Genomic DNA, 23,097 nt, shown 5'->3' with positions numbered 1-23,097 from the left:
ATAACACTCTAAATCCAATTTGAGTGGATCTATAATGTCTGATCAAGAAATTGACCTTTTTCCATGTCTATCTTGCAGCACTTCTGTTCACCAGATTGTATATTGGAGGGAGGGGAGGAGAACCTGCAGGGGTGGTCTGTACGAGCATCTTTCCGACGATGACGACGTTTGGTTGGGTTCCCTTGGTAGCATGGGCATGAGATCACCCAACTCCTCGATCAATCCCTGCTGTCAAGATCCTGCAAGTCTTGCTTGGCTATCAGCTGTAGTACAGGTTGGCTTTCTCTTGCTTTGGTTGTCTGCGTTTTAATAGACGTTTCCTCATCTGACTACCCAAGGGAAACTAGATACATTGCGTGATGCAGATCAATAGAGAGTAGACCAGGTAGGCAGGATAAAAATATGAAATAATAATGTTTGTTCTTTGTTTGATGTTTTCTTGGTCTGCACACATGCTTTTCTAATAGTTCCCAACGGATTAGAGGAATTGGCTTCATGCAGATACACAGAAATATGTTTGTGATCAGTCAAAGAGAATGAAAACATTTACTGAAATCCTTATTTGTGGATCCTATGAATTACATTGATTGGAAGTCCAACGATCAATCTCATTTTAGAAATAACTATATTTAGAGGCATATGTGCTATTAGATTCTTTATCTCTCAAATCCATGCCTTCTATATGTACTGAATTTAAAAAGCTGGACAAGAGGCAACGCTGCCCACAAATCATCATACTATACTGGGGAAAGACATCACATTCTCTCTCTTTCTTTTCACATGATTGGCTGAGTATTAATAATAGTCCTCATGGTTGCACGGTGAGATTATCTTCAGCAAAAGATATTTGAATCAGTGGTGGATCAATGACAACGTACAAGTGCCTTGATGACAGCTTTTCATGTTACAGTATACAGCCTCAGCCATGCAAGCAACAATGGTAACTAATAATTGTATCATGTAGTCTAGAGTCTAGACTGGAGTAGCGCATAGACGCATAGTAATATTTGATTATTAATTTCTGCAGGCAACCCAGGTAATGACGTTGTAGTCTTGGGTAATAGTTCTATTTAATTAGCTATTTTGCACAATTGTTCATACATATATGTATGTGCATGGAACAACTCATTGTTAAGAACACAGAACAACATTAAATCCAGAATTTCGTATACGTACAAAGAAGGAAAAACAATGAGCTATCTGTATGGATGATGCGTGACAATGTTCTCATATTTTCATATTTACAGCCAGTGACTAAAAAAGCAATGAGATATTTGTACACTTAGGAGTCCAGTGACTAAAATATACGTCTTACAAAAAAATATTTAGAGATCCCCAGTTCAATATATTATTTCTATAATAAACTGATGATTAACTAAGGGCATAAATAATAAATTCAAGGCATCTATCCAGCATTTATGGAAATAAAAGATAATTAACAAAGAGAAAAATCATACATTTAATTTAGTGTCATTCCACTCCAGCATTGGTAGAAATAAAGTTAGGGTAACTATTCATTTTTAATATAGGCAAATGTGTTTTTTATGGTTTCGGGAATTGCATGTATTACATGTAGGACAACGTGCATAAATTTGTTCTCGGCGACCAAAACATGAAAGCAAATGATTGCCCTCTCATCTTGACATAATAATATGCCTTTGCAGGAATCACGAAAAAACATATTCAACAGATTTGTGGATAATAAAATGATATTTCATGAAGAAGCATAAAGAAATATAAGATTCCCATATATTTTGTAAATTGTGTATTTTCAACGCACCTCACAATCTGTTACAAGTAAACATAGATTCCCAGAAATTATATAATTTTAAAATTTTAGATCGTTAGAGGAAAATGTATATAAAACGAACTTCACATTTGCAACTATGTGGACCAGCAATACTGCCTTCATATTCATGTCAAATAAATAACTTATTTGAAAATTATGAGAAATGGGATGACCAAAAGGGAAAAATTCATGCAAACCATCTAATCACAACTTCATCAAACAATTGTAATCCTATTTTCCTGGTATCATTGAAGAAAATTACATGTTTATAACATTATTATTCTTCCCTGAAACTTTACTTCTTCAGTTTCATAAGTCATAAATAGTAAACATTAGCTAGCCCGTGCTGGGGCACGGGTTGATGACTAGTAAACATAATTGATATTGAACTTTTAAAGTTAATGTGGCCCCGTTACAACGCACGGGCGTTCTTCTAGTATGTATATATGTGCACTTGAAATTTAAGTACAACTGTACAAGTCACTTGGGTTTTGCTTATTTGGTAAGTTTAAGGCAATATTTGTCGCAACACAATCATCATACACATTGTAAATTATAATGATACTTTGAGTTTTTTCACTATGCTTTGATTAATATCTCTATTTCTATATTTTGTGGCAAGGCACGGGCATTCAACTAGTTTTGAGGTAAGAGACTAAACCTTGTCTTTTTTTAGACAAAAGAGATAAGAAATAGACAAAAAGGTGTGCATTGAATGTCCAGAATAGCTAGTATGGCCAAAAAAAGAACTAAGCCACACCTTAATTCCATCTCTCTTCTCTTGGCAAAGAGGCACCGCTATTCCCTCCACACCACACAGCCTATTCTCCTCGAAAACAAAACCAATCACCGACTACTTCGCCAATGTCGTTTCCAACATTAACCCCATGAGCATTCGATTGCACGACATATAATGCAAATAGAACGGCCAAGAGCTAAAATCATGAGCAGCAGGGTGGATGAGTCGGAGCTAAGGAAGGTCTTCCAGATGTTCGACAAGAACGGTGACGGCCAGATCACCAAGAAGGAGCTAGGTGAGTTGCTCAAGAACCTAGGGATCTACATCGCGGACGACGAGATGGACGCAACCATGGCCAAGATTGATACCAACGGTGATGGCTGCATCGACGTCGAGGAGTTCGGCCTACTATATCGCTCCATCCTCGATGAAGGCGATGGGCCTAACGGTGGCAACATGGGCGATGAGGAGGAGGAGATGAGGGAGGCGTTCAGTGTCTTCGACCAGAACGGTGACGGCTACATCACCATTGAAGAGCTGCGGTCCGTGCTGGCAAGCCTCGGCCTCAAGCAGGGTCGCACCGTTGAGGAATGCCGCCAAATGATCAACAAGGTCGACGCCAATGGCGACGGCCGCGTCGACTTCAAGGAGTTCAGCCAGATGATGCGCGGTGGCGCGGCCAATCGTGAGGATTGACTTTATTGCATGGGAATGGTTCATTGTGGTACTATTGGTAGTTGTAGATAATTAATTGACTTTAACATGCCAATGATTCAATGTGGATTGTATACATAAATACAAATACATGAGTATGAAACGACCAATTCCTCTCTTTTAAAAAGACGGGTGAGGCTGCCTTCGTCCATGTTTTCATTTTTTTGGCTGGATTGGATTCATTATACGTTGTAAATGGTATTTATCATGGAAAACGCTAGGGTGAAGAAGCAAGTATTCCCCCTATCCACTCCTTTGACGATCATGTAGGCAGCAGGGGAGGCAACGCGCCGCCACTGGGCCTGGACCCCCTCCTTCCTCCTCTCGGCGGCAGGGAGCCTTCTCCCCCAACCTAGGGATCTACATCGCGGACGACGAGATGGACGCAACCATGGCTCAGGGCGCGGCGCTAAGCGCTGACAGGCGGCGGTGCTGGTTGTCGCGACGGTGTCGTGGTAGGCTGCTCGCGGGCGAGTGCATGGTGCTGTGACCTGCGGTGGCAGGTGCCCGGCTCTCCAGATATGGGCGACGTGTGGTGCGTGCTAGACAGATCCGACGCATGGATCTTGGAGGGCGACGTGGGTTGGGTAGTGGCCCGATGTGGCTGCTGCTCCTGTCGTGGATGGCAGCGGCACGGTGTGGCTCTGTCCCCTGGGTGCGGTGTCCTTCGTACGGCGTGGTTGATCCACGGTAGATCAGCATGTTTGGCTACGGCAACGACTGGCACCTAGCCAAGCGTCGGCTCATTTGCAAGCGGCCTAGTTCGGCCCTCGGTCCACTCCCCATCACCATCCATCATGGTGGCTTCCCAAGGGTGGGACAGGAGGGATCTTCCGCTCATCACTTTCGCCGGCGTAGCTGCGCGTCTCAACTGGGGTGGTGTTGGGATCTCGGATGCTAGGGTGGCGGGCCTGGTGGTGGGAGGTGCAGTGCTCGTGGGCGACACCACGGCACAGGTGTGGGCTGGTTATCATGGTCGTGAGAGGGGCATGGTGACCGGTGCTCGATGTTCAATGAGGATGGTGCGGCGGGTGTCCTCGTGATTGGTCGCACCACTTTTCGGAGGCGGGGTTTTATTGCCTGGGTCATTCCATGTCTGGCCTTGGCCAGGCCGACGGTGATGGCGTCCGTTGGCGTTGTATACTTTTTGACGGCATCGTTGTGGCTTCCTTCCGGTGGTTTTGGCGTGAATAGTTTGATCCTTTGGATCGGGCGTCGGCAACACTCCGGTGTCGTAATCTTCTTGGAGGCGCCATCTTAGAGTCCTCGTTGGGCGCAGCTTCATCTCTTTGTGTGTGGTTTGGGCGACGTAGCCGTGTCTTGCACCATTGTATCTTTTTTTTTTTTTGCAAATTTGCACCATTGTATCTTGCCTTGGGTGTGTTTTGTGTGATGTCAAGTTGTAAGCACTGGGTTGTATGGTCGTTGCTTTATATATAAAAGCGGGGTGAGAGCCTTTTTCGGTTATACGTCATAAATTTGTAGATGGAAATACCAGCTCATCTCATAGTGTTGATGTTAATTGTTTTTTCTTGAAGTTCATTGATGTTAACTGTTTGTTGGTGACTAGCTAGCCATGCTCGCGTGGCGTATGCCGCGTGTTGTCGGTGCATTGAGCTAAAGTTTTCCATATGGTAGAATAAATAAGGACCCTGATAAGTTGTCAGGACCAGTTTTTCGGGATATTAATTTCCTAAAAGCGGCCCTTTTGCTCACCAGTCCCATGATTACTGTTAGCTGATGAGACACCAACTTGTTACAGAAACTCCAAGCAAACTACAAAATATGTAGTACAAGACCATTCTGGCCTATGGGTACAACAATTGGTTTCTAGTGGTTGATGGCGGAAGCGGTTTGCGGATCATCGGCGTCTATGGGACTCCATTTCCCACAGGAACAGCTGACCAGGATAACTCCTATCTTTGCGAGGCTGCTATCTCCATTGCGTAGGTTCCGGGGCTGTCATCGCAACGTTCCTTTCCACGCAAGAAATCTGGCCAAGACAATAGCCAGGGACAAGCCAGTGAATACTTTGAATGTACTCGCAAACATTAAGAACACAGGTATAATATAGCCACTGATAATCATGCTTTGAAATATTCCATGATTACTTTGTCAGTCATAAATGAAGCTCATGATGCATGCAAGCAGGTTAATCATGTCATATATGAATATGCAATCAGCGAGTAGAAATAGAATGCACCGATCAGGTGTCTGAAGCGACGCCTCGAAAGGATAACAATATAAAGTATGCCTCAGTCGGGCGTCTAAGCGACACCACATAAAGGGCTTATAAGTAGATAAAATATCAAGCATGCCACAGTCGGGCGTCTGTGCAACACCGCATAAAGGGCTTATAAGTAAATGAAATGACAAGCATGCCACAGTCGGGCGTCTGTGCGACACCACATAAAGGGCTTATGTATAAAAATAATCATAGTGAATATCCAGGAGGTAGAACCGTCCTAGGGATACTCAATAATTCAAATAACATAAATGGTTAGTCCATAATAATAATAATCATAACCATCATGCATCACAAGTCATGATCAATATTCTGGTTTAATAGTTTCTCCTCCGAAGACCGACACTAAGACCGACACTTGACCCATCCTAGACTGTAGTCCTTAACCATGGACACGGCTATTCGAATAGGTTTAATATCTCTGCAGAGGGAGTACTCTTTACCCACTAGCAACAGATTCCTTTAGTCCATCGGGACTAATTCCGTCCATGGTCTTTTGATTGAAAACATACCTGACCGCACACACCAGCCTAACTCACCAGTGTCTGGAATCACCCTTGACACCTGTTAAGCAAAACTCTAAGTGGGGAGGCTACAACCTCGACTAGCATGGGATCACAAAATTTATACCGCGCGCAAACTGGGGGAGCTACCCCCTTCGGCTACAACCGAAAACACCCATGCCCCCGGAACGGATGACTGGCTTTAATCCAGGGCCATGGAACCCTCATCGCGGTCTCTCTGTACGGTGTGTGCTAGACGGGGGTTGACAACTTACTGAACCGTACCCTACATACGGCAGGGACAAGTGGCAGCACGAAACAAGTATGGGGGTTACTGGAACAAGACTCGATCTACGGCCGACTCAGGAGGCTTAAGTATTTCCTGCATGATTAGCTCAAGGATAATATTTCACATCCATCAGACACAACCACCACTCATCATATCTCCCCCTGCCCCGCCGGTCATAACCATCTCGACGAGGGACAAGCTCGTGTCTACCCAAGACAGAGACTTTCCCGGATCCTTCCCGGTAGGCATGAGAGGCATATGAGGGTGATTGCTATCACAAGTATGTCCATTTCCAACAGCAAAAAAAAATTCATCTTTGCACTCAAAGCGTATGATCATAACGTCACAAACACATAACGGATACTCCGTGTCACGGTGGTGTTGTAACTGTATTAAACAACACACGATAATATTATGCCTGAGTTCAGAAATGCTTGCCTTGAAGGTGTGGAGAGTCAGGGTGCATTCCAAAACTTTGAAAGTTTTCTTCTCTCTCCCACAAATCCTATTTTTGGAAATATTTAAATTAACACATAGTTTAAAAACAGTACAAAAAAGTTGCTTGGGAAATTTTGAAATAAATATGAAAATAAACTAGACAATATTTGAGGAACAACAGAAAAAGATTCAAGTCATTTGTATTCATATTTTAAAAGTTATAGCCCGTCAAAGTTTTGGTCAAATTCTGTTTTTAAAATAAAACAGAAAAAAGAAAAACGCTTCGATGAGAATACGCTTTCAAGCAGAGGAGACGTACTCTGGGGTGATGCATTTTCACTTAAACACGTGGACCGGTGCGGGGTCACTGACAGTGGGTCCATGGGGCCTACTTGTCAGGTTTGACCGGTCTCCTTTCCCTCTTCTTCCTCTGCCCGAGAGGGGGGCGTGACTCCGGCGATTGGCGTCTCCTCGCGGGGCCCCGAGGGCGGGGATGGATCCGCCACCCCAGGGAGGTCCTCCCGGTGGTCGCCAGGCCGGAGGGAGCTGCCGGCGGCGAGCTCCTCGGTGAAGGTGGCCTTGGGAGCTTTTGGGGGCCGGGGCTATGGTGGTTCCCGAGCTGGATTGAGGTGTTGGGCAGCTGCGCGGGATCACGGGGATTCTAATGGTGGCGCTAGTTTGACGGGAGGGGCTCGGGTTGTGACCGAATGGACTGGAGGGCGTCGGCGGCTGATCCTGCCGGAGCTGGGGAAGATGACCTCTTCTCTTCGATTGTTGGCTACGGGGGAACTAGGGGAGTGGACTGAGGTCGCATTGGTGCTCAGATGAGCTCGGGGTCTCTCTTTATAGTGCAACGAGGTCGGTTCCGCGGCAGCAGTGGATAAGGTCGCCGGCGAACCGCCTCTCTGTTGTTGCAGGGGGTCGTGGCGGCGACAAGCGCTAGGGGACACGCTTGTGGATGAGCTCGCGCTGCTCCAGGGGGCAGGTGGCGAGCCGGGGGGGGCTCGGGCGGCGCCGACCGGGGCAGGAGCCACTGTGGCCGGCCGCTTGCCGCCGTGGCCGACCTGACGGTGGCCCTGTGGAGTGCCAGGGGTGGCTCTGCGGCGAGGGGAAGGGGCGGGGTGTTGGCTGCGAGCGGGGAAAGGCCAGAACGAGCGTGAGGCGACGGCAGTGCGACGCGGCGGCTCGGTGCACGCGCGTGCAAAACGTGCGCTCTGGGCGCGCCCAGAGCACGCACGCGACGTGTTCGACCAAATGCCAGGGCATGCTAGGGGGCTCCAATCCACAAGAGAGTTAGCAGGGTGGGGCTATAGGCTTGGGCAAATCCATGTGACATGCTGGTCTAGTCAGGGGATCAAGTTCACAATGTAAACTTGAAATCATGCCAAATCTGGTTGTGCACATAGGATGTTTGACAAAATGCCAAAGGAATCTAGGAAATTCTTGGGGTGGCCCAAATTTCTAGATTGGGGTCTCTTTAGTTGAAAGAGAGGGTGGTGAGGTTAGTTTGACAAAATCATAAACTTGTTAGTGCAAGTTTTGCAAAACATCAGTTTTGGACAGAAAGAAAACGGCATGGTTGCAAGCACTAAAAATTCTCCAATGGGTCCGCTCTTCTGGACTTAAGGGTTTTGTAGCATGGGCTATAAGCAGTAGAAAGCTCAAGAGTACTAGAGCAAATTTAACTAGGGTTGTAGTAGAAAAAGCCAAACTGGACCAGAAAGCAAAAGAGGTTGATTCACTCAAATTTTTCAAAGAACATATAAGTGTTTATGCATAAAGTTGAATTACATACCACTACTAACATCCCATAATTTTGGTCGAAGTTTTAAAGAAATATTTAATTAGGTTGTAGTGAAAAATTACTCTCTGGACCAGATTTTTAAACTTGGTGTAGAGCTCAAAATATTAAAAGAATTAAATATATTTTTGCATAAAAGTGATTTAAAAACATCACATGACACCTCCAATTTTTGGTGAAAATTTTAGATAAATATATCAAGAGGTTGCAGTGCAAATTGGGTCCTGAAACTTTAAAAAAAATCATTTCAAGGAATAAATCTCAGGGAGAATTAGTTATGCAATTAAATCCACTTTTAAGAGAAATGTTTTTCTCGAGGGAGAAAACAAGTCCAGTAATATATTTGGAAACTTTCACTTGGGATAAAACTCCATAAAAATCCAGGAAAGGATGGTACTGAAATCAAAGAAAACCCAGAAAAATGAAAAGTTTAATTTTCCTGGCAAAATTTTAATTAGTAAAACAAAGGTTAAAATTTTGGGGTGTCACATAAGTGCCACATGTATGGGCTGAAGGAGGTCTGGTCGAACGTCCTTCTAACCACCCATCGTGACACATCATTTTTTTTACTTCACACATGGACAAAATGGTGTCAGCGGGAATCTTTTGGGTTTTTCAAACATTAAAATGTTGTATCTCTTATATGAAAAATCAGATTGAATCTGTTTTCACCATTAAATCCGCCGTGGAGAGGACTTCAAAACTAAATCTCATATCAATATGTTTCGATGATATCTTTTTGCGGTCAAAAGTTGCCATGTCTATTTGCATATAAATTGTCATGATGTTTACACTGAAGTTGTGATATTATGTTTGAACTACGTTTTCTTCTATGTTTAAAGTAAATTTTGACATGTTACAAAAAGGGAATTAAGAAATTAAACTTGCCATTGTGAATTACTAAAATTTTCCATGATCCATAAAATAATTTTGACATGGTTCATAATTAAGAAAAATCCGTCGTCAATTACTTTAAAAATGCATGGTCAATGACTCCAATTTTCCATGAACTAGAAACTAAAATTGCCATGGTGAATTACTAAAATTGGCCATGATACATGCACTCAAATTTGCCATGGTTCATACAAAAATAATTTCCATGCTCAAAATACTAGAATTGACATGATCTATAAACTAAAATTGGCATGATCTATAAACTAAATTTAACATGATGAATTGCCATGATCCATGAATTAAATTTTCCATGGTTAATTACTAAAAATTTACATGGTCAGTTAATAAAATTTTCCAATAATAGTTGAAATACAATTGTAGCTTTAAATCTAGAAAAAACATATCATGTCAATTTTAGTGTAAACACTATGACAATTTCAGTGCAACATCATGGCAACTTTCGGCCAAAAAGAGTCGTCAAAACATAGCAATATGGTATCTAGTTTTGAAGATCTCGTCGAGAGGGATTTAGTGATGAAAATGGATTTTTTATCGGATTTTCTATTTAAGAGATAAAACATTTTAAAGTCCGATAAACCAAAAAGATTCCGGTCATGTCATCTGTTTGATGCCCCAAAATGGATGGTAATGGGGCATTTGGAGAATATTGATTTGTGCCACACGTGTGGCACTTATTATTTGGGATAAATAATTATATGTTAGGTTGTTTGATTGGTTGTTATTTAGATCATCGATGACACATGTTGGGTAACATCCATCCATTACGGCAATAGAATGCTAGGAATTCAAATATATCAAGGAAAAAATAAAAAATAAAGTTAAAACTATACACTAACCTCCATACAAATAAAATCTACAGTAATACATTACATTACAAATTAAACCAACACTTACCAATATACACTACTTAATCCAAACGTACTCCCTCCGTCCGAAAATACTTGTCGGAGAAATGGATACAAATGAATGTATTTAGAACTAAAATACATCTAGATTCATCCATTCCTCGGACAAGTATTTTTGGACGGAGGGAGTATTATATACGCATAATCTATCATCAGATGGGGCGAAAATCTCCCAAGTGGTGGATCGAGGGGTGGCGAGGATGGCGGCCGGGGACGAGGACATGGTGAGGATGGCAGACGCCAGACTTCTATAGGGCTCGTGGGTGAGAACATCGGCAACGGGCATCGGGCGTACTGACACGATGATGTGTCGAAAGACGACAAGGAGAACAGCAAGGATGCGTGTCGTGCGGCGACCAGGGACGGCATCGACAGTACAACGGAGAATGAGGGTCACCAGGGAGGAAGAGAGAGCATCGACAATACTCGAGAGGTCGAGCCTGGTGGAAGGCTTGGGTTTGTAGAGTTATTCCGCAATCCCGTGAGGGGGCTGTCTCTATAACCACAATTAGCAGCATTTAGGTCCATGGGCGCGCCGCCGACGTAGAAGTGGTGACTAGCAGTGCCCATGCTAAAGGAACGCTGCTAGTATACTATTTATATATTTGTATAATGTTATAGACCATTGTTAGTTACATGCCTAAATTTGGGTATAATATTTTGGCTTGTTTTAATTTCTGTAGGGAATTTAGCAGCACACATTTTAATGCACACACGGTTCATAGAAGCCATTAGTGCCTAGTTAGAGAGTACACACTGCTAGTCTGATTTATCATATTGAAATCATAGAAAATACAACATCTGCTCTAAAATAATAGAAACTAGCTATGAATTCTGGCATGGTGTCATTATATAACCACTTGAAGTTGTGGTCAGTATGTGAAAGTGTTATACAAAGGTTTTGATATATGTTGCTTACATATCGAATGAATCATCCTATTTTATATGGGGGAGTGTGTTTGGTTTGAGAGAGCTAGATGGTAGCATTGTTTTCTCTATAACTTCAAAAGTTTGTACCAATGTTATAGAACATTTTTCATTACATGCCAATTTTTTAGGGTGGCTTGTTCTCATATTTTTAGGGAATTTAATAAATGTCACATTAGCATTGTGCGATGTGTCGCATGCCCCGATAGTACAGTAATTAGTGGCGCTCACTCTAACTACACAGACTGCTAGTAAGTAAGGGGGGGGGGGGATCACAACTTATGTGTATAAGTTCGTATCTTTATGTCTTATTATTCTTTTAACATATTGAAATTAGTGGTATCTGCTTGCATTGGGCTGATCTTGACTATATGCATAATACTAAGAACTTAACTAATAGTTAACTGCCCATTGTTCATTGGTATTGTTCAAAACATCATCAGTGCAATGGATTCAACCAGAAGAATTCCCGCTACTGATCCAGCTGGGATTACTTATCAAATCATCACAGCAGTATGGAGTGCATATCGAAATTTCTTAAAGATTTCTATCTGAGTTCGCATCTCGTTGTTTTGCATGTGTATAACACTAATTTGTATTTTTTGCTCATCCATCTTGACGTGTTCCTCTCATGCATCTGTCAACGCATCATCCAACTAGGCTCTGACTGATCGCCTGCAGTAATCAATAAACTTGTGCTCGTAAGCCACTAAGAGATCGACGCATATCCATGTGTGGCAAGAGAACTTTCTCCATGTGTGTGCACATAATGTCAGAGTTGCATGTGAAGTTGCTAAGAGCATCTTCAATAGAAGATGTAGATGTAAAAAATACCTAACTTTTGCATCTCCAGATGCCAAAAATAGTGTTCCAACAGATGATGCAGATGCAAAAAAAAAATTACATCTCTATAACACTTCGCGATGCAAATTTGCATGTCCACCTCCAGGAGATGTCAAAACGCGGTCTCCCGCCAACTGCTGAACTGCAACCTCCCCCCAATCTTCATCCTCCCGCCACCCGCTGCCGCACACGCGCTCGGCCGCCGCCCAAATCAGTGTGCCGCCGCTGCCTCGCCGCGGATCAACCTCTACCTTGCCGTCTGCTCCCGATTCCGTCCACTTTCGGCTCCCACCAACCGTCGTATGGCCCTATTTGGGCCGCCGTCGCTCTGCTCCGCCCAGACCGCGCCGGGCCGCCCGCTCCATCGCCGACCCTGCTCCGCCTAGACCCCGCCAGGCCGCCACGGCTCCGCAACGACCCCTCCCCCTCCACCCCGACCCCGCTATTGCCGCCCCGGCACCGTCGCGCTCTGCCCCGGCCCCGCCTCCTCCGCCCCGACACCACCTCGATCGCTGCACCGCACCCCACTAGCCCGCCCCGTCGACGCCATGATGCCGAGGGGCCAGACGGGGTTCTTCGGTGTGAGGGCGAAGCCCTCCGGCAACTTCAGGGTCGAGTTCTCCGATGCCGGCCGCCGCTTTTGGCTTGGCACGTACCCCACCTTCCACGAGGCCGTGCGTGCCTACGACGTGGCGGTGTGGCGTGCCGGGAGGCCGACGAAGGACCTCAACTTCCGAGAGAGTGAAACCCAGGCGGATGCGGAGTTGCTCGTGCCAGGGGGCACTCACATGGAAGAGATCACGACGAACAAGAATAAGAAGAGGCCGCAATTGTCGTCAGTCCCGGCGATAGCGATGAGGCAGCGATGGCGAGGTTCACTCGTGAGCAGGCCAGGCAGGAGTTCTTCTAGAGGTGCGAGGCCGAGCAGAAGAAGAAGAAGAAGAAGAAGAAGAAGAAGAAGAAGAAGAAGAAGAAGAAGAAGAAGAAGAAGAAGAACAAGGAGGATGAGGCCGGCCCCTCGAAGGTCATCCCCATCTAGTCCTTGGAGGAGGACTGGGGCGACTCGGAGGAGGAGGCTAAGGGCTATGACGACCCGGACAAGGATCAGTTCTAGAAGGAGTTCGAGAACTCCGATGACAAGGACTAGTTTCATCTTCAGTGTAGTTCAAGTAGTAGTAATTCGAACTAGTAGTAGTAGATGAATGTAGTACCTCGAACTAGTAGTAGGTGAACTAGTAGTAGTTGAGTTTCCTATGTATTTATGAATTAGAACTATGTTTAATTATGTTTGAAATGAAGTAGTAGTTGAATTTTCTATGTTTGAAATATAGGTTTCAAATGAAGAAGTAGTAGTTGAAGTATAGATTTACATATCCATTTGCATCTCCAATATACATCTTCTGTTGGAGTTGGCATTTTTTTTAAGATACAAAAAACACGTTTTGAAGATGTAAATTTTTACATCTTCTGTTTTCCAACCCTAAATTTGCATCTTCTATTGGAGATGCTTTAACTAGTTGCATGTGAAGCTGCACAGAAGAGTGCCCGACAGAAGCCCCTCATAGTAAGGAGCGGTGCTATTCCGCCTTGGTGCACACGTGCCTTGGTAGTTCGTGGTGTGCGAAGTCTGGGACTGTCCATTTGACAGTCGACTGAAATGCAAATGTATTTCAATCAAATTTCCTAACAAATAGACAGAGGACAATTGTATGTCTCTTTCCCTGTATGTCAACGAACAAAGCCCACACATGTGTATGTTCGGGCTAAAAGTATGACCAAAAACACCGAAACCCAAAAGAGGTTTGTTGCTTTTGATCCGGTTCCCCTGGACCACAAAACAGCTGCGCCTGTAATTTGTAAAATACTGTACAAATGTGTATCTCCATTGTGTCAACTTACACTGTCATTACACAGAAAATACAATCAAATAACACTATCATTACAGTCTAGTTACAGCCATTTGTGAGAAAATTAGTCTGTCATTACAGTATACTGGTAACTTGCAGTTTACAGTCTAGATACACAACACTTACAGTCAAATTAGCACTCTAAAAATTACAGTGTATTTACATACTCATACTGTTTGAAATTACAGTGACATTATGACTGGAACTTATAGAAAATCTATCTATCTATTATATAACTAAGACAAAAGACAAATAAGACACCACGTTCCTCCAAATAATCTAAAATAATATACATCATTGATCAGCAATACGTATGGCTGAGATTTAAAGATGCGTTACATGCCTAAAGTAATAAAGTTATGTATATTGAACCGACATGTATAAGATGCATGAAAAAGTTGGAAAGAACCAAGTCAAAAAAAAGTTTAAAAGAAGAGAGGAGTTTGGATGGGCACGTACACAACATGATGAGGGGAAGTACGACTGATTTGATATAGTCACGTACAAACAAATACACATGCAATTGTTCTCAAAAAGAAAAGAAAAAAAGTACACGTGTAATCCAAATCCAACATGAGCACGTGCAAGACCATGCAACGTACACATTATGGAAAGGTAACAGGTGGGCTGGTCTTTCCGGGCAGAAAACATACACGTATAAACCGGTGACCCTACAGGAAATTAGAAAGGAAAGTTTAGCCTATTCTCTCCTAAAAAAGAAAGCCTTAGTTTGCTTTCAAAAAAAAAAAGCCCCGCTCGCTCTCCCATTGCACCTATATGCATGAGCTCTACCATACAAAGTCCACGACGTGGAGACCATCGCCGCTACGCAACGCTAGAACGTTTTGTTGAAGCTTGAGGATATCTTGGTTGGCACGAAGTGGAATTGGCTGGGTATGTATCTGGGGTGGCAGGATCCAAAGAAGTGTTGGGCTAGCGCAACAGCAAAGTGACACGGTTGATCCCGGAGGCCGTCGAGATCATGGTCACAAGCACGAAGATCCGCCCAGGTTTGGTCATGGAAGTACTGTTAGTTGGTGCACGAGATCATGGTCGCAAGCACGAAAACCCGTCTAGGTTTGTCAGCTACGGCCAGATAATCACATTGCGCCGGTGAGATGTGACAGGGAGATGCACCAGCCGGATGACGGAATTTTTCCTCCTCTTCACAATCAGGTGTTTCCTCAGCCTCTGTGACCGCGGATGAGACTATAGGCAGAACGAGATACTATTTGGCCAGTCAGAAGTGCACTCGCCAGTTGGCCAGCTATATGTACTGGGTACATCCTCTGCACACGGACCAGGTGTGAAGAAGCGTGTACATTCAAACACGGACTTGCGACGCTAATCTAAGCAACCAACAGTGGCTAACAGTATCTCTATTGCAAATACATGCATGACAAGCATGCTAAACGGCATGCCGGACACGTCGAAGACCATGGACGAGACCAATCAAACCTTCGGCAAGGTCACCTTCATAGTAAGTTCATATGTAATAATTCTGATCATTATTTCTTACCAGATTGCACTTGTGGGTGCAGATTAAATAGTTACGATAAAAGAAGTATACATATGAATACGTATCTAAAGTATGAATGCATGGGAGAAATCGGGGTAGGTCAAAATCTATCCGGGTAACATTGTATGTGCTATGCTCATAACTTATGTCAGCGAAATACCTCGGTTGAGCTTCTGCTATTCTTTTTTTTTTCAGGGATGCCTTTCCAATGTTACATCTGTACATTGAATTAGAAAAGCCACACCTCCATTAAGCAGATCTTCCATGATCTTAAATTAAAATACGATCAAATTTAGTGTACCAAACTTTTCCAATTGTTTTATAAACATGTTGTGCTGTTTAAGATTTCACCACGGTAATCTAAAATATTAGTTTGACAATATCATTGTGTGTGAATTCAGGAGAGCAAAATTTGGCCATCCAACATTTAACAGTGCAGAAGTATCAAACGCTTCACCAATTAGGTTATAATCCATAATTAGTTTCTATTTTAATAAATTAGGCGGGTGCAAGTTCTATGTACTAATCATACTAGGCTAAAGATTATGCGAGAATATGTAGCCAACTCACCCTCACGGTTGACATGGGAAACCCGCTCAACCATATAGTAATTTACATCCAAGACATCACAATTTCGGTTTAGGAAACTCGGCAAAAGCAATGCTTTAATATAGTGATATATGAACTTGACATTGGCCAAATAAAAGTATGCTAGCCATGAGGGAGATCAAAATAACTGGACATGAAACTATATGTGGAATGGCTACGTACTTCACATCATAGTTGAACTCAAAAAAATTTCAAATCTTCTCAATGAAACAATAAAACCAATTCATGAAGTTAGCAGTACAATTTTTTTAATAAAAATCACATTTACACTTGCTAATGTACCGAGACAAAGGCATCACCATTAAATACAAATAAATACATGCCTTCTTGTACCATATGTTGAAACTAAAAATTGTACTTTATCATAGATACACATTTAAATGTAATAGTTCTGTATTATTCATTGTTAGTCAAAAACATTTATTAGTTTTAATAAACCTTATGAATGAACTGAAATAGCCTAATAAATAATTTAAATTTATGGTTGTATACAATGTATACTTAAAAGGGAAAATATATTTAAGATGACAAAATATAGCTTCCAACATATGAAAGTGAGGAAAGGATGATGGAGACTATGATTCCCCCACAAGTCGGGATGAGACTCCGGACGAAAAAAAAGAGGCCAAAAAAAAAGAGAAGACCCAAAAAAACAAAAAAAAGAGAAAAAGAGAGAAGATGCAATGCTTCTATCCTTTTACCACACTTGTTGTTCAAAGTAGCACCATGATCTTCATGATAGAGAGTCTCCTATGTTGTCACTTTCATATACTAGTGGGAATCTTTCATTATAGAACTTGGCTTGTATATTCCAATGATGGGCTTCCTCAAAATGCCCTAGGTCTTCGTGAGCAAGCGAGTTGGATGCACACCCACTTAGTTTCTTTTTGAGCTTTCATACACTTATAGCTCTAGTGCATCCGTTGCATGGCAATCCCTACTCACTCACATTGATATCTATTGATGGGCATCTCCATAGCTCATTGATACGCCTAGTTGATGTGAAACTATCTTCTCCTTTTTGTCTTCTCCACAACCACCATTCTATTCCACCTATAGTGCTATGTCCATGGCTCACGCTCATGTATTACGTGAAAATTGAAAAAGTTTGAGAACATCAAAAGTATGAAACGATTGCTTGGCTTGTCATCGGGGTTGTGCATGATTTAAATATTTTTTGTGATGAAGATAGAGCATAGCAAGACTATATGATTTTATAAGGATAGCTTTCTTTCGCCATGTTATTTTGAGAAGACATGATTACTTTGTTAGTATGCTTGAAGTATTATTATTTTTATGTCAATATTAAACTTTTGTCTTGAATCTTATGGATCTGAATATTCTTGCCACAATAAAGAATATTACATGGATAAATATGTTATGTAGCATTCCACATCAAAAATTCTTTTTTTATCATTTACCTACTCGAGGACGAGCAGGAATTAAGCTTGGGGATGCTATACGTCTCCAACGTATCTATAATTTTTGATTGTTCCATGCTATTATATTATCAACCTTGGATGTTTTATATGCATGTATATGCTATATTATATGATTTTTGGGACTAACCTATTAACTTAGAGCCCAGTGCCAGTTTCTGTTTTTTACTTGTTTTAGAGTATCGCAGAAAAGAAAAGAAATCAAACGGAGTCCAATTGACCTGAAACTTAATGAAACTTATTTTTGGACCAGAAGAAGCCCGCCGAGTACCGGAGGTGGGACAGAAGAGTCCCGAGGCCAAACTAGTAGAAAACGGAGTTTTAAAACCGGTTCGTAAGGGCCTTTAGTGCCGGTTCTGTAACCGGCACTAAAGTGTGGGCACTAAAGCCCCCCCCCTTTAGTACCGGTTCGGCACGAACCGCCACTAAAGGCCCACCATGTGGCGTGAGCTCGCGCCGTGGCATGGGGGACCTTTAGTACCTGTTACCAACCGGTACTAAAGGTTTTTTTTTTTGAAAATTTTGGACTTTTTTTTGATTTTTTTTCAATTTTCAGTTTCCTGAATTCAATTATTTGATGATTTAGTCTCTAATCACCCCTCTTAACTGCTCAAGTGTGGATCACTCATTCCAAATCGTCTAACTTCTCGGTCGGTCACCCATCCCCTCACTCCCCCAGCCTGAGCACGCTTAACTTCAGAGTTCTATTCCCCCTACTTTCCAAGTCTGCACTTGTTGTTTTCCTGACAAATGTAAGCTGTCAATCCTATTAACCCTCAGCAGTTTAGCTTGAGCATTAGGTCACTCGTTTCACCATTTGAGTTTGAAACTATTATTCTAAAAAATAGTAATTATTTAGTAACACTAATATTTCTTGAATAAGTTTGACCATAGTTTGACCACAGTTTGACCATAGTTTGACCAGATTTGACCAAAATTCAAAAAATTGAAATAATTATTTAGTAACAATAATATTCCTGAATAATTATGTAGTAACATTAATACTCTTGAATAAGTAGTTTGACCATAGTTTGACCAAAATTTAAAAAAAAACTGAAATTTGAGCATATCTTTTTTTTCCTTTTGGAAATTGTGGATTCTAAAAAATTGCAAACAGGCCGTATTTTCGTGCTGAATTTTTTGATATATTATACGTTTTTTTCCGACATCGTATGCAAAAGTTATAGACGTTTTACATTTTCCCTACACTTTTTACAAAACATGTCCAAATTTATGTTTTCAAATTTTCATAACTAGTAGGTGTAGTAATATAACTACCTCTCGAAGGATTTTATTTTCTGAAGTTTTTATCATTTTCTTTTGATTTTTTCAAAACTGAAATGGCGATACACGGGGGGGGGGGGGGGGGGGGAGTGGTAGAGTTTGAAAATTACCCTATAGTCCCGGTTTGTGTCTCCAACCGGGACTATAGGTCAGACCCCTTTAGTCCCGGTTCATGGCACGAACCGGTACTAAAGGTTAGCCCTTTAGTACCGGTTTGTGCCACGAACCGGTACTAAAGGTGATCATGGGGCCCCGGCCTCACGTCAGCCTGCCACCACCCCTTTTAGCACCGGTTCGTGGCACGAACCGGTACTAAAGATTCAACACGAACCGACATTAATGCATAGCCGTTCGAACCGGCACTAATGGTGCCATTAGTACCGGGCCAAAATCGAACCGGGACTAATGTGTCTCACATTAGGCCCTTTTTCTACTAGTGCCACCACGAGGGTGGGGGCGCGCCCCCCTGCCTCGTGGCCGCCTCGTGGCCCCCTTGACCGACTTCGTTCTCCTATATATATCAATATACCCTAGAAACATCGCAGGGCAGAATAGATCGGGAGTTCCGCCGCCAGAAGCCTCCGTAGCCATCGAAAACCAATCTAGACCCGTGCCGGCACCCTACCGGAGGGGGGGAATCCCTCTCTGGTGGCCATCTTCATCATCCCGGCGCTCTCCATGACGAGGAGGGAGTAGTTCTCCCTCGGGGCTGAGGGTATGTGATACGTCTCTAGCATATCTATAATTTTTTATTGTTCCATGCTATTATATTATCAACCTTGGATGTTTTATATGCATTTATATGCTATTTTATATGATTTTTGGGACTAACCTATTAACCTAGAGCCCGGTGCCAGTTTTTATTTTTTTCCTTGTTTTAGAGTATCCCAGAAAAGGAAAATCAAACGGAGTCCAATTGACCTGAAACTTCACGAACATTATTTTTAGACCAGAAGAAGCCCACAGAGTATCGGAGATGGACCAGGAGAGTCCCGGGCTGCCCACGAGGGTGGGGGCGCGCCCACCCCCCTGGACGTGCCCCCTGCCTCATGGATAGCCCGGAGATCCACTGACGTACTTCTTCCTCCTATATATACCCATATACCCTAAAAACTTTGGGGAGCACAATAGATCGGGAGTTCCGCCGCCAGAAGCCTCTGTAGCCACCGAAAACCAATCTAGACCCGTTCCGGCACCCTGCCGGATGGGGAATCCCTCTCCGGTGGCTATCTACATCATCCCGGCGCTCTCCATGACGAGGAGGGAGTAGTCCACCCTCGGGGCTAAGGGTATGTACCAGTAGCTATGTGTTTGATCTCTCTCTCTCTGTCTCTCTCTCTCTCTTGTGTTCTTGAGGTGATACGATCTTGATGTATCGCGAGCTTTGCTATTATAGTTGGATCTTATGATGTTTCTCCCCCTCTACTCTCTTATAATGGATTGAGTTTTCCCTTTGAAGTTATCTTATCGGATTGAGTCTTTAAGGATTTGAGAACACTTGATGTATGTCTTGCGTGGGATACCCGTGGTGACAATGGGGTATTCTATTGATCCACTTGATGTATGTTTTGGTGATCAACTTGCGGGTTCCGCCCATGAACCTATGCATAGGGGTTGGCACACGTTTTCGTCTTGACTCTCCGATGGAAACTTTGGGGCACTCTTTGAAGTACTTTGTGTTGGTTTGAATAGATGAATCTGAGATTGTGTGATGCATATCATATAATCATACCCACGGATACTTGAGGTGACATTGAAGTATCTAGGTGACATTAGGGTTTTGGTTGATTTGTGTATTAAGGTGTTATTCTAGTACGAACTCTATGATAGATTGAACGGAAAGAATAGCTTCATGTTATTTTTCTACAGACTCTTGAATAGATCGATAAGAAAGGATAGCTTTGAGGTGGTTTCGTACCCTACCATAATCTCTTCGTTTGTTCTCCTCTTTGAGTGACTTTGGAGTGACTCTTTGTTGCATGTTGAGGGATAGTTATATGATCCTATTATGTTATTATTGTTGAGAGAACTTGCACTAGTGAAAGTATGAAGCCTAGGCCTTGTTTCAACGCATTGCAATACCATTTACGCTCACTTTTATCATTAGTTACCTTGCTGTTTTTATATTTTCAGATTACAAAAACTTATATCTAGCATCCATATTGCACTTGTATCACCATCTCTTCGCCGAACTAGTGCACCTATACAATTTACCATTGTACTGGGTGTGTTGGGGACACAAGAAACTCTTTTTTATTTGGTTGCATGCAGGGTTGCTTGAGAGAGAACATCTTCATCCTACGCCTCCCACTGATTGATAAACCTTAGGTCATCCACTTGAGGGAAATTTGCTACTGTCCTACAAACCTCTGCACTTGGGGGCCCAACAACGTCTACAAGAAGAAGGTTGTGTAGTAGACATCAAGCTCTTTTCTGGCGCCGTTGCCGGGGAGGTTAGCGCTTGAAGGTATATCTTTAGATCTTGCAACCGAATCTTTTTGTTTCTTGTTTTATCACTAGTTTAGTTTATAAAAGAAAACTACAAAAAAATGGAATTGAGTTTGCCTCATACGCTTCATCTTCTTAATATATTTCGTGAGTATGATGGAAAGGAAAATTGTGCCAAAGTGTTAGAAGAAGAATGCATTAAAATGTTTGGAACTAAATCTTTGTATGATGAGCATGATTGCAATGTTGTTAGTATGAATTCCTTGAATATCCATGATGCTAATAATATGCAAAGCCACAAGCTTGGGGAAGCTATGTTTGATGAAGATGATATTTTTTGTCCCCCAAGTTTTGATGAGCAAATTTATTATGATGATAGCATGCCTCCTATTTATGATGATTATATTGATGAAAGTGGGTTTGGAAGAGTGTCAACTTTAGGAAGTAATGATCCCACTATTTTGGAGGGTGTTGAATCTTATTGTGATAATTATGAAAGTGGATTTGGAGAGGTCATGACTTTATTTAGTGATGAATCCACTATTTCGGAAGAGGTTCCAATTGGATTATGCCTCACATGATAGTTATTTTGTTGAGTTTGCTCCCACTATTATCCATGACAATAAATTTGCTTACGTGGAGAGTAATAAAATCTCTATGCTTGTCGATCATGAAAAGAATGCTTTATGTGATGGTTATATTGTTGAATTTATTCATGTTGCTACTGAACATTATTATGAGGGAGGAATATATGCTTGTAGAAATTGCAATAATACCAAGTTTCCTCTCTATGTGCTTAAAGTTTTGAAGTTATGCTTGTTTTGCCCTCCTATGCTAGTTGATTATTGTTACCATAAGTTGTTTGCTCACAAAATCCCTATGCATAGGAAGTTGGTTAGACTTAAATGTGATATTCATATTCTTCATGATGCTCTCTTTATGTTTCAATTCTTGTCTTCTATGTGAGCATCATTGAAATCATCATGCCTAGCTAGGGGCGTTAAACGATAGCGCTTGTTGGGAGGCAAAGCAATTTTATTTTTGTTCCTTGCTTTTTGTTCCTGTTTAGTAATAAATTAATCATCTATCCTCTGTTATGATTGTGTTTTTTATGTTTTAATTAGTGTTTGTGCCAAGTAAAGCCTTTAGGACCTTCTTGGGTGTTTGTTATTTGATCTTGCTGTAAAAAACAGAAAGTATGCGCTCACGAGAATAATTTTCATTTCTTACTAGAGAGCGATAAAATACCAATTCCAAGTGCAGTAGATCATTAAAGAAATTGCATAGGATTTCCTAATTTCTCAGGATTTTTGGAGTTACATAAGTATTCGGAACCTACAGATTACTACAGCCTGTTCTGTTTTTGACAGATTCTGTTTTCTATGTGTTGTTTGCTTATTTTGATGAATCTATGAGTAGTATCGGAGGGTATGAACCATAGATAAGTTGGAATAAAGTAGATATTACACCAATATGAATTTAGAATGAGTTCACAACAGTACCTAAGTGGTGATTTATTTTCTTATACTAACGGAGCTCACGAGTTTTCTGTTAAGTTTTGTGTTGTGAAGTTTTCAAGTTTTGGGTAAAGATTCGATGGATTATGGAATAAGGAGTGGAAAGGCATAAGTTTGGGGATTCCCAAGGCACCCCAAGGTAATATTCAAGGACAACCAAGAGCCTAAGCTTGGGGATGCCCCGGATGGCATCCCCTCTTTCGTCTTCGTTCATCGGTAACATTACTTGGAGCTATATTTTTATTCACCACATGATATGTGTTTTT

The 23,097-nt window shown here is 42.2% G+C and overlaps 1 protein-coding gene across 1 annotated transcript; it reads left to right on the top strand.

Annotated features, from left to right (window-relative positions):
• The first annotated feature begins 2,702 nt into the window (after positions 1–2,702).
• On the top strand, positions 2,703–3,224 carry LOC125518203 (probable calcium-binding protein CML28). Its single transcript, XM_048683125.1, has one exon. The coding sequence runs from the start codon at positions 2,703–2,705 to the stop codon at positions 3,222–3,224; it is 522 nt and encodes a 173-aa protein (XP_048539082.1).
• Positions 3,225–23,097: the final 19,873 nt, after the last annotated feature.

This window comes from Triticum urartu, chromosome 7 (genome assembly GCF_003073215.2).
Source record: "Triticum urartu cultivar G1812 chromosome 7, Tu2.1, whole genome shotgun sequence".
Lineage (NCBI taxonomy): Eukaryota > Viridiplantae > Streptophyta > Magnoliopsida > Poales > Poaceae > Triticum > Triticum urartu.
This window is presented reverse-complemented; position numbering and strand designations above follow the sequence as displayed.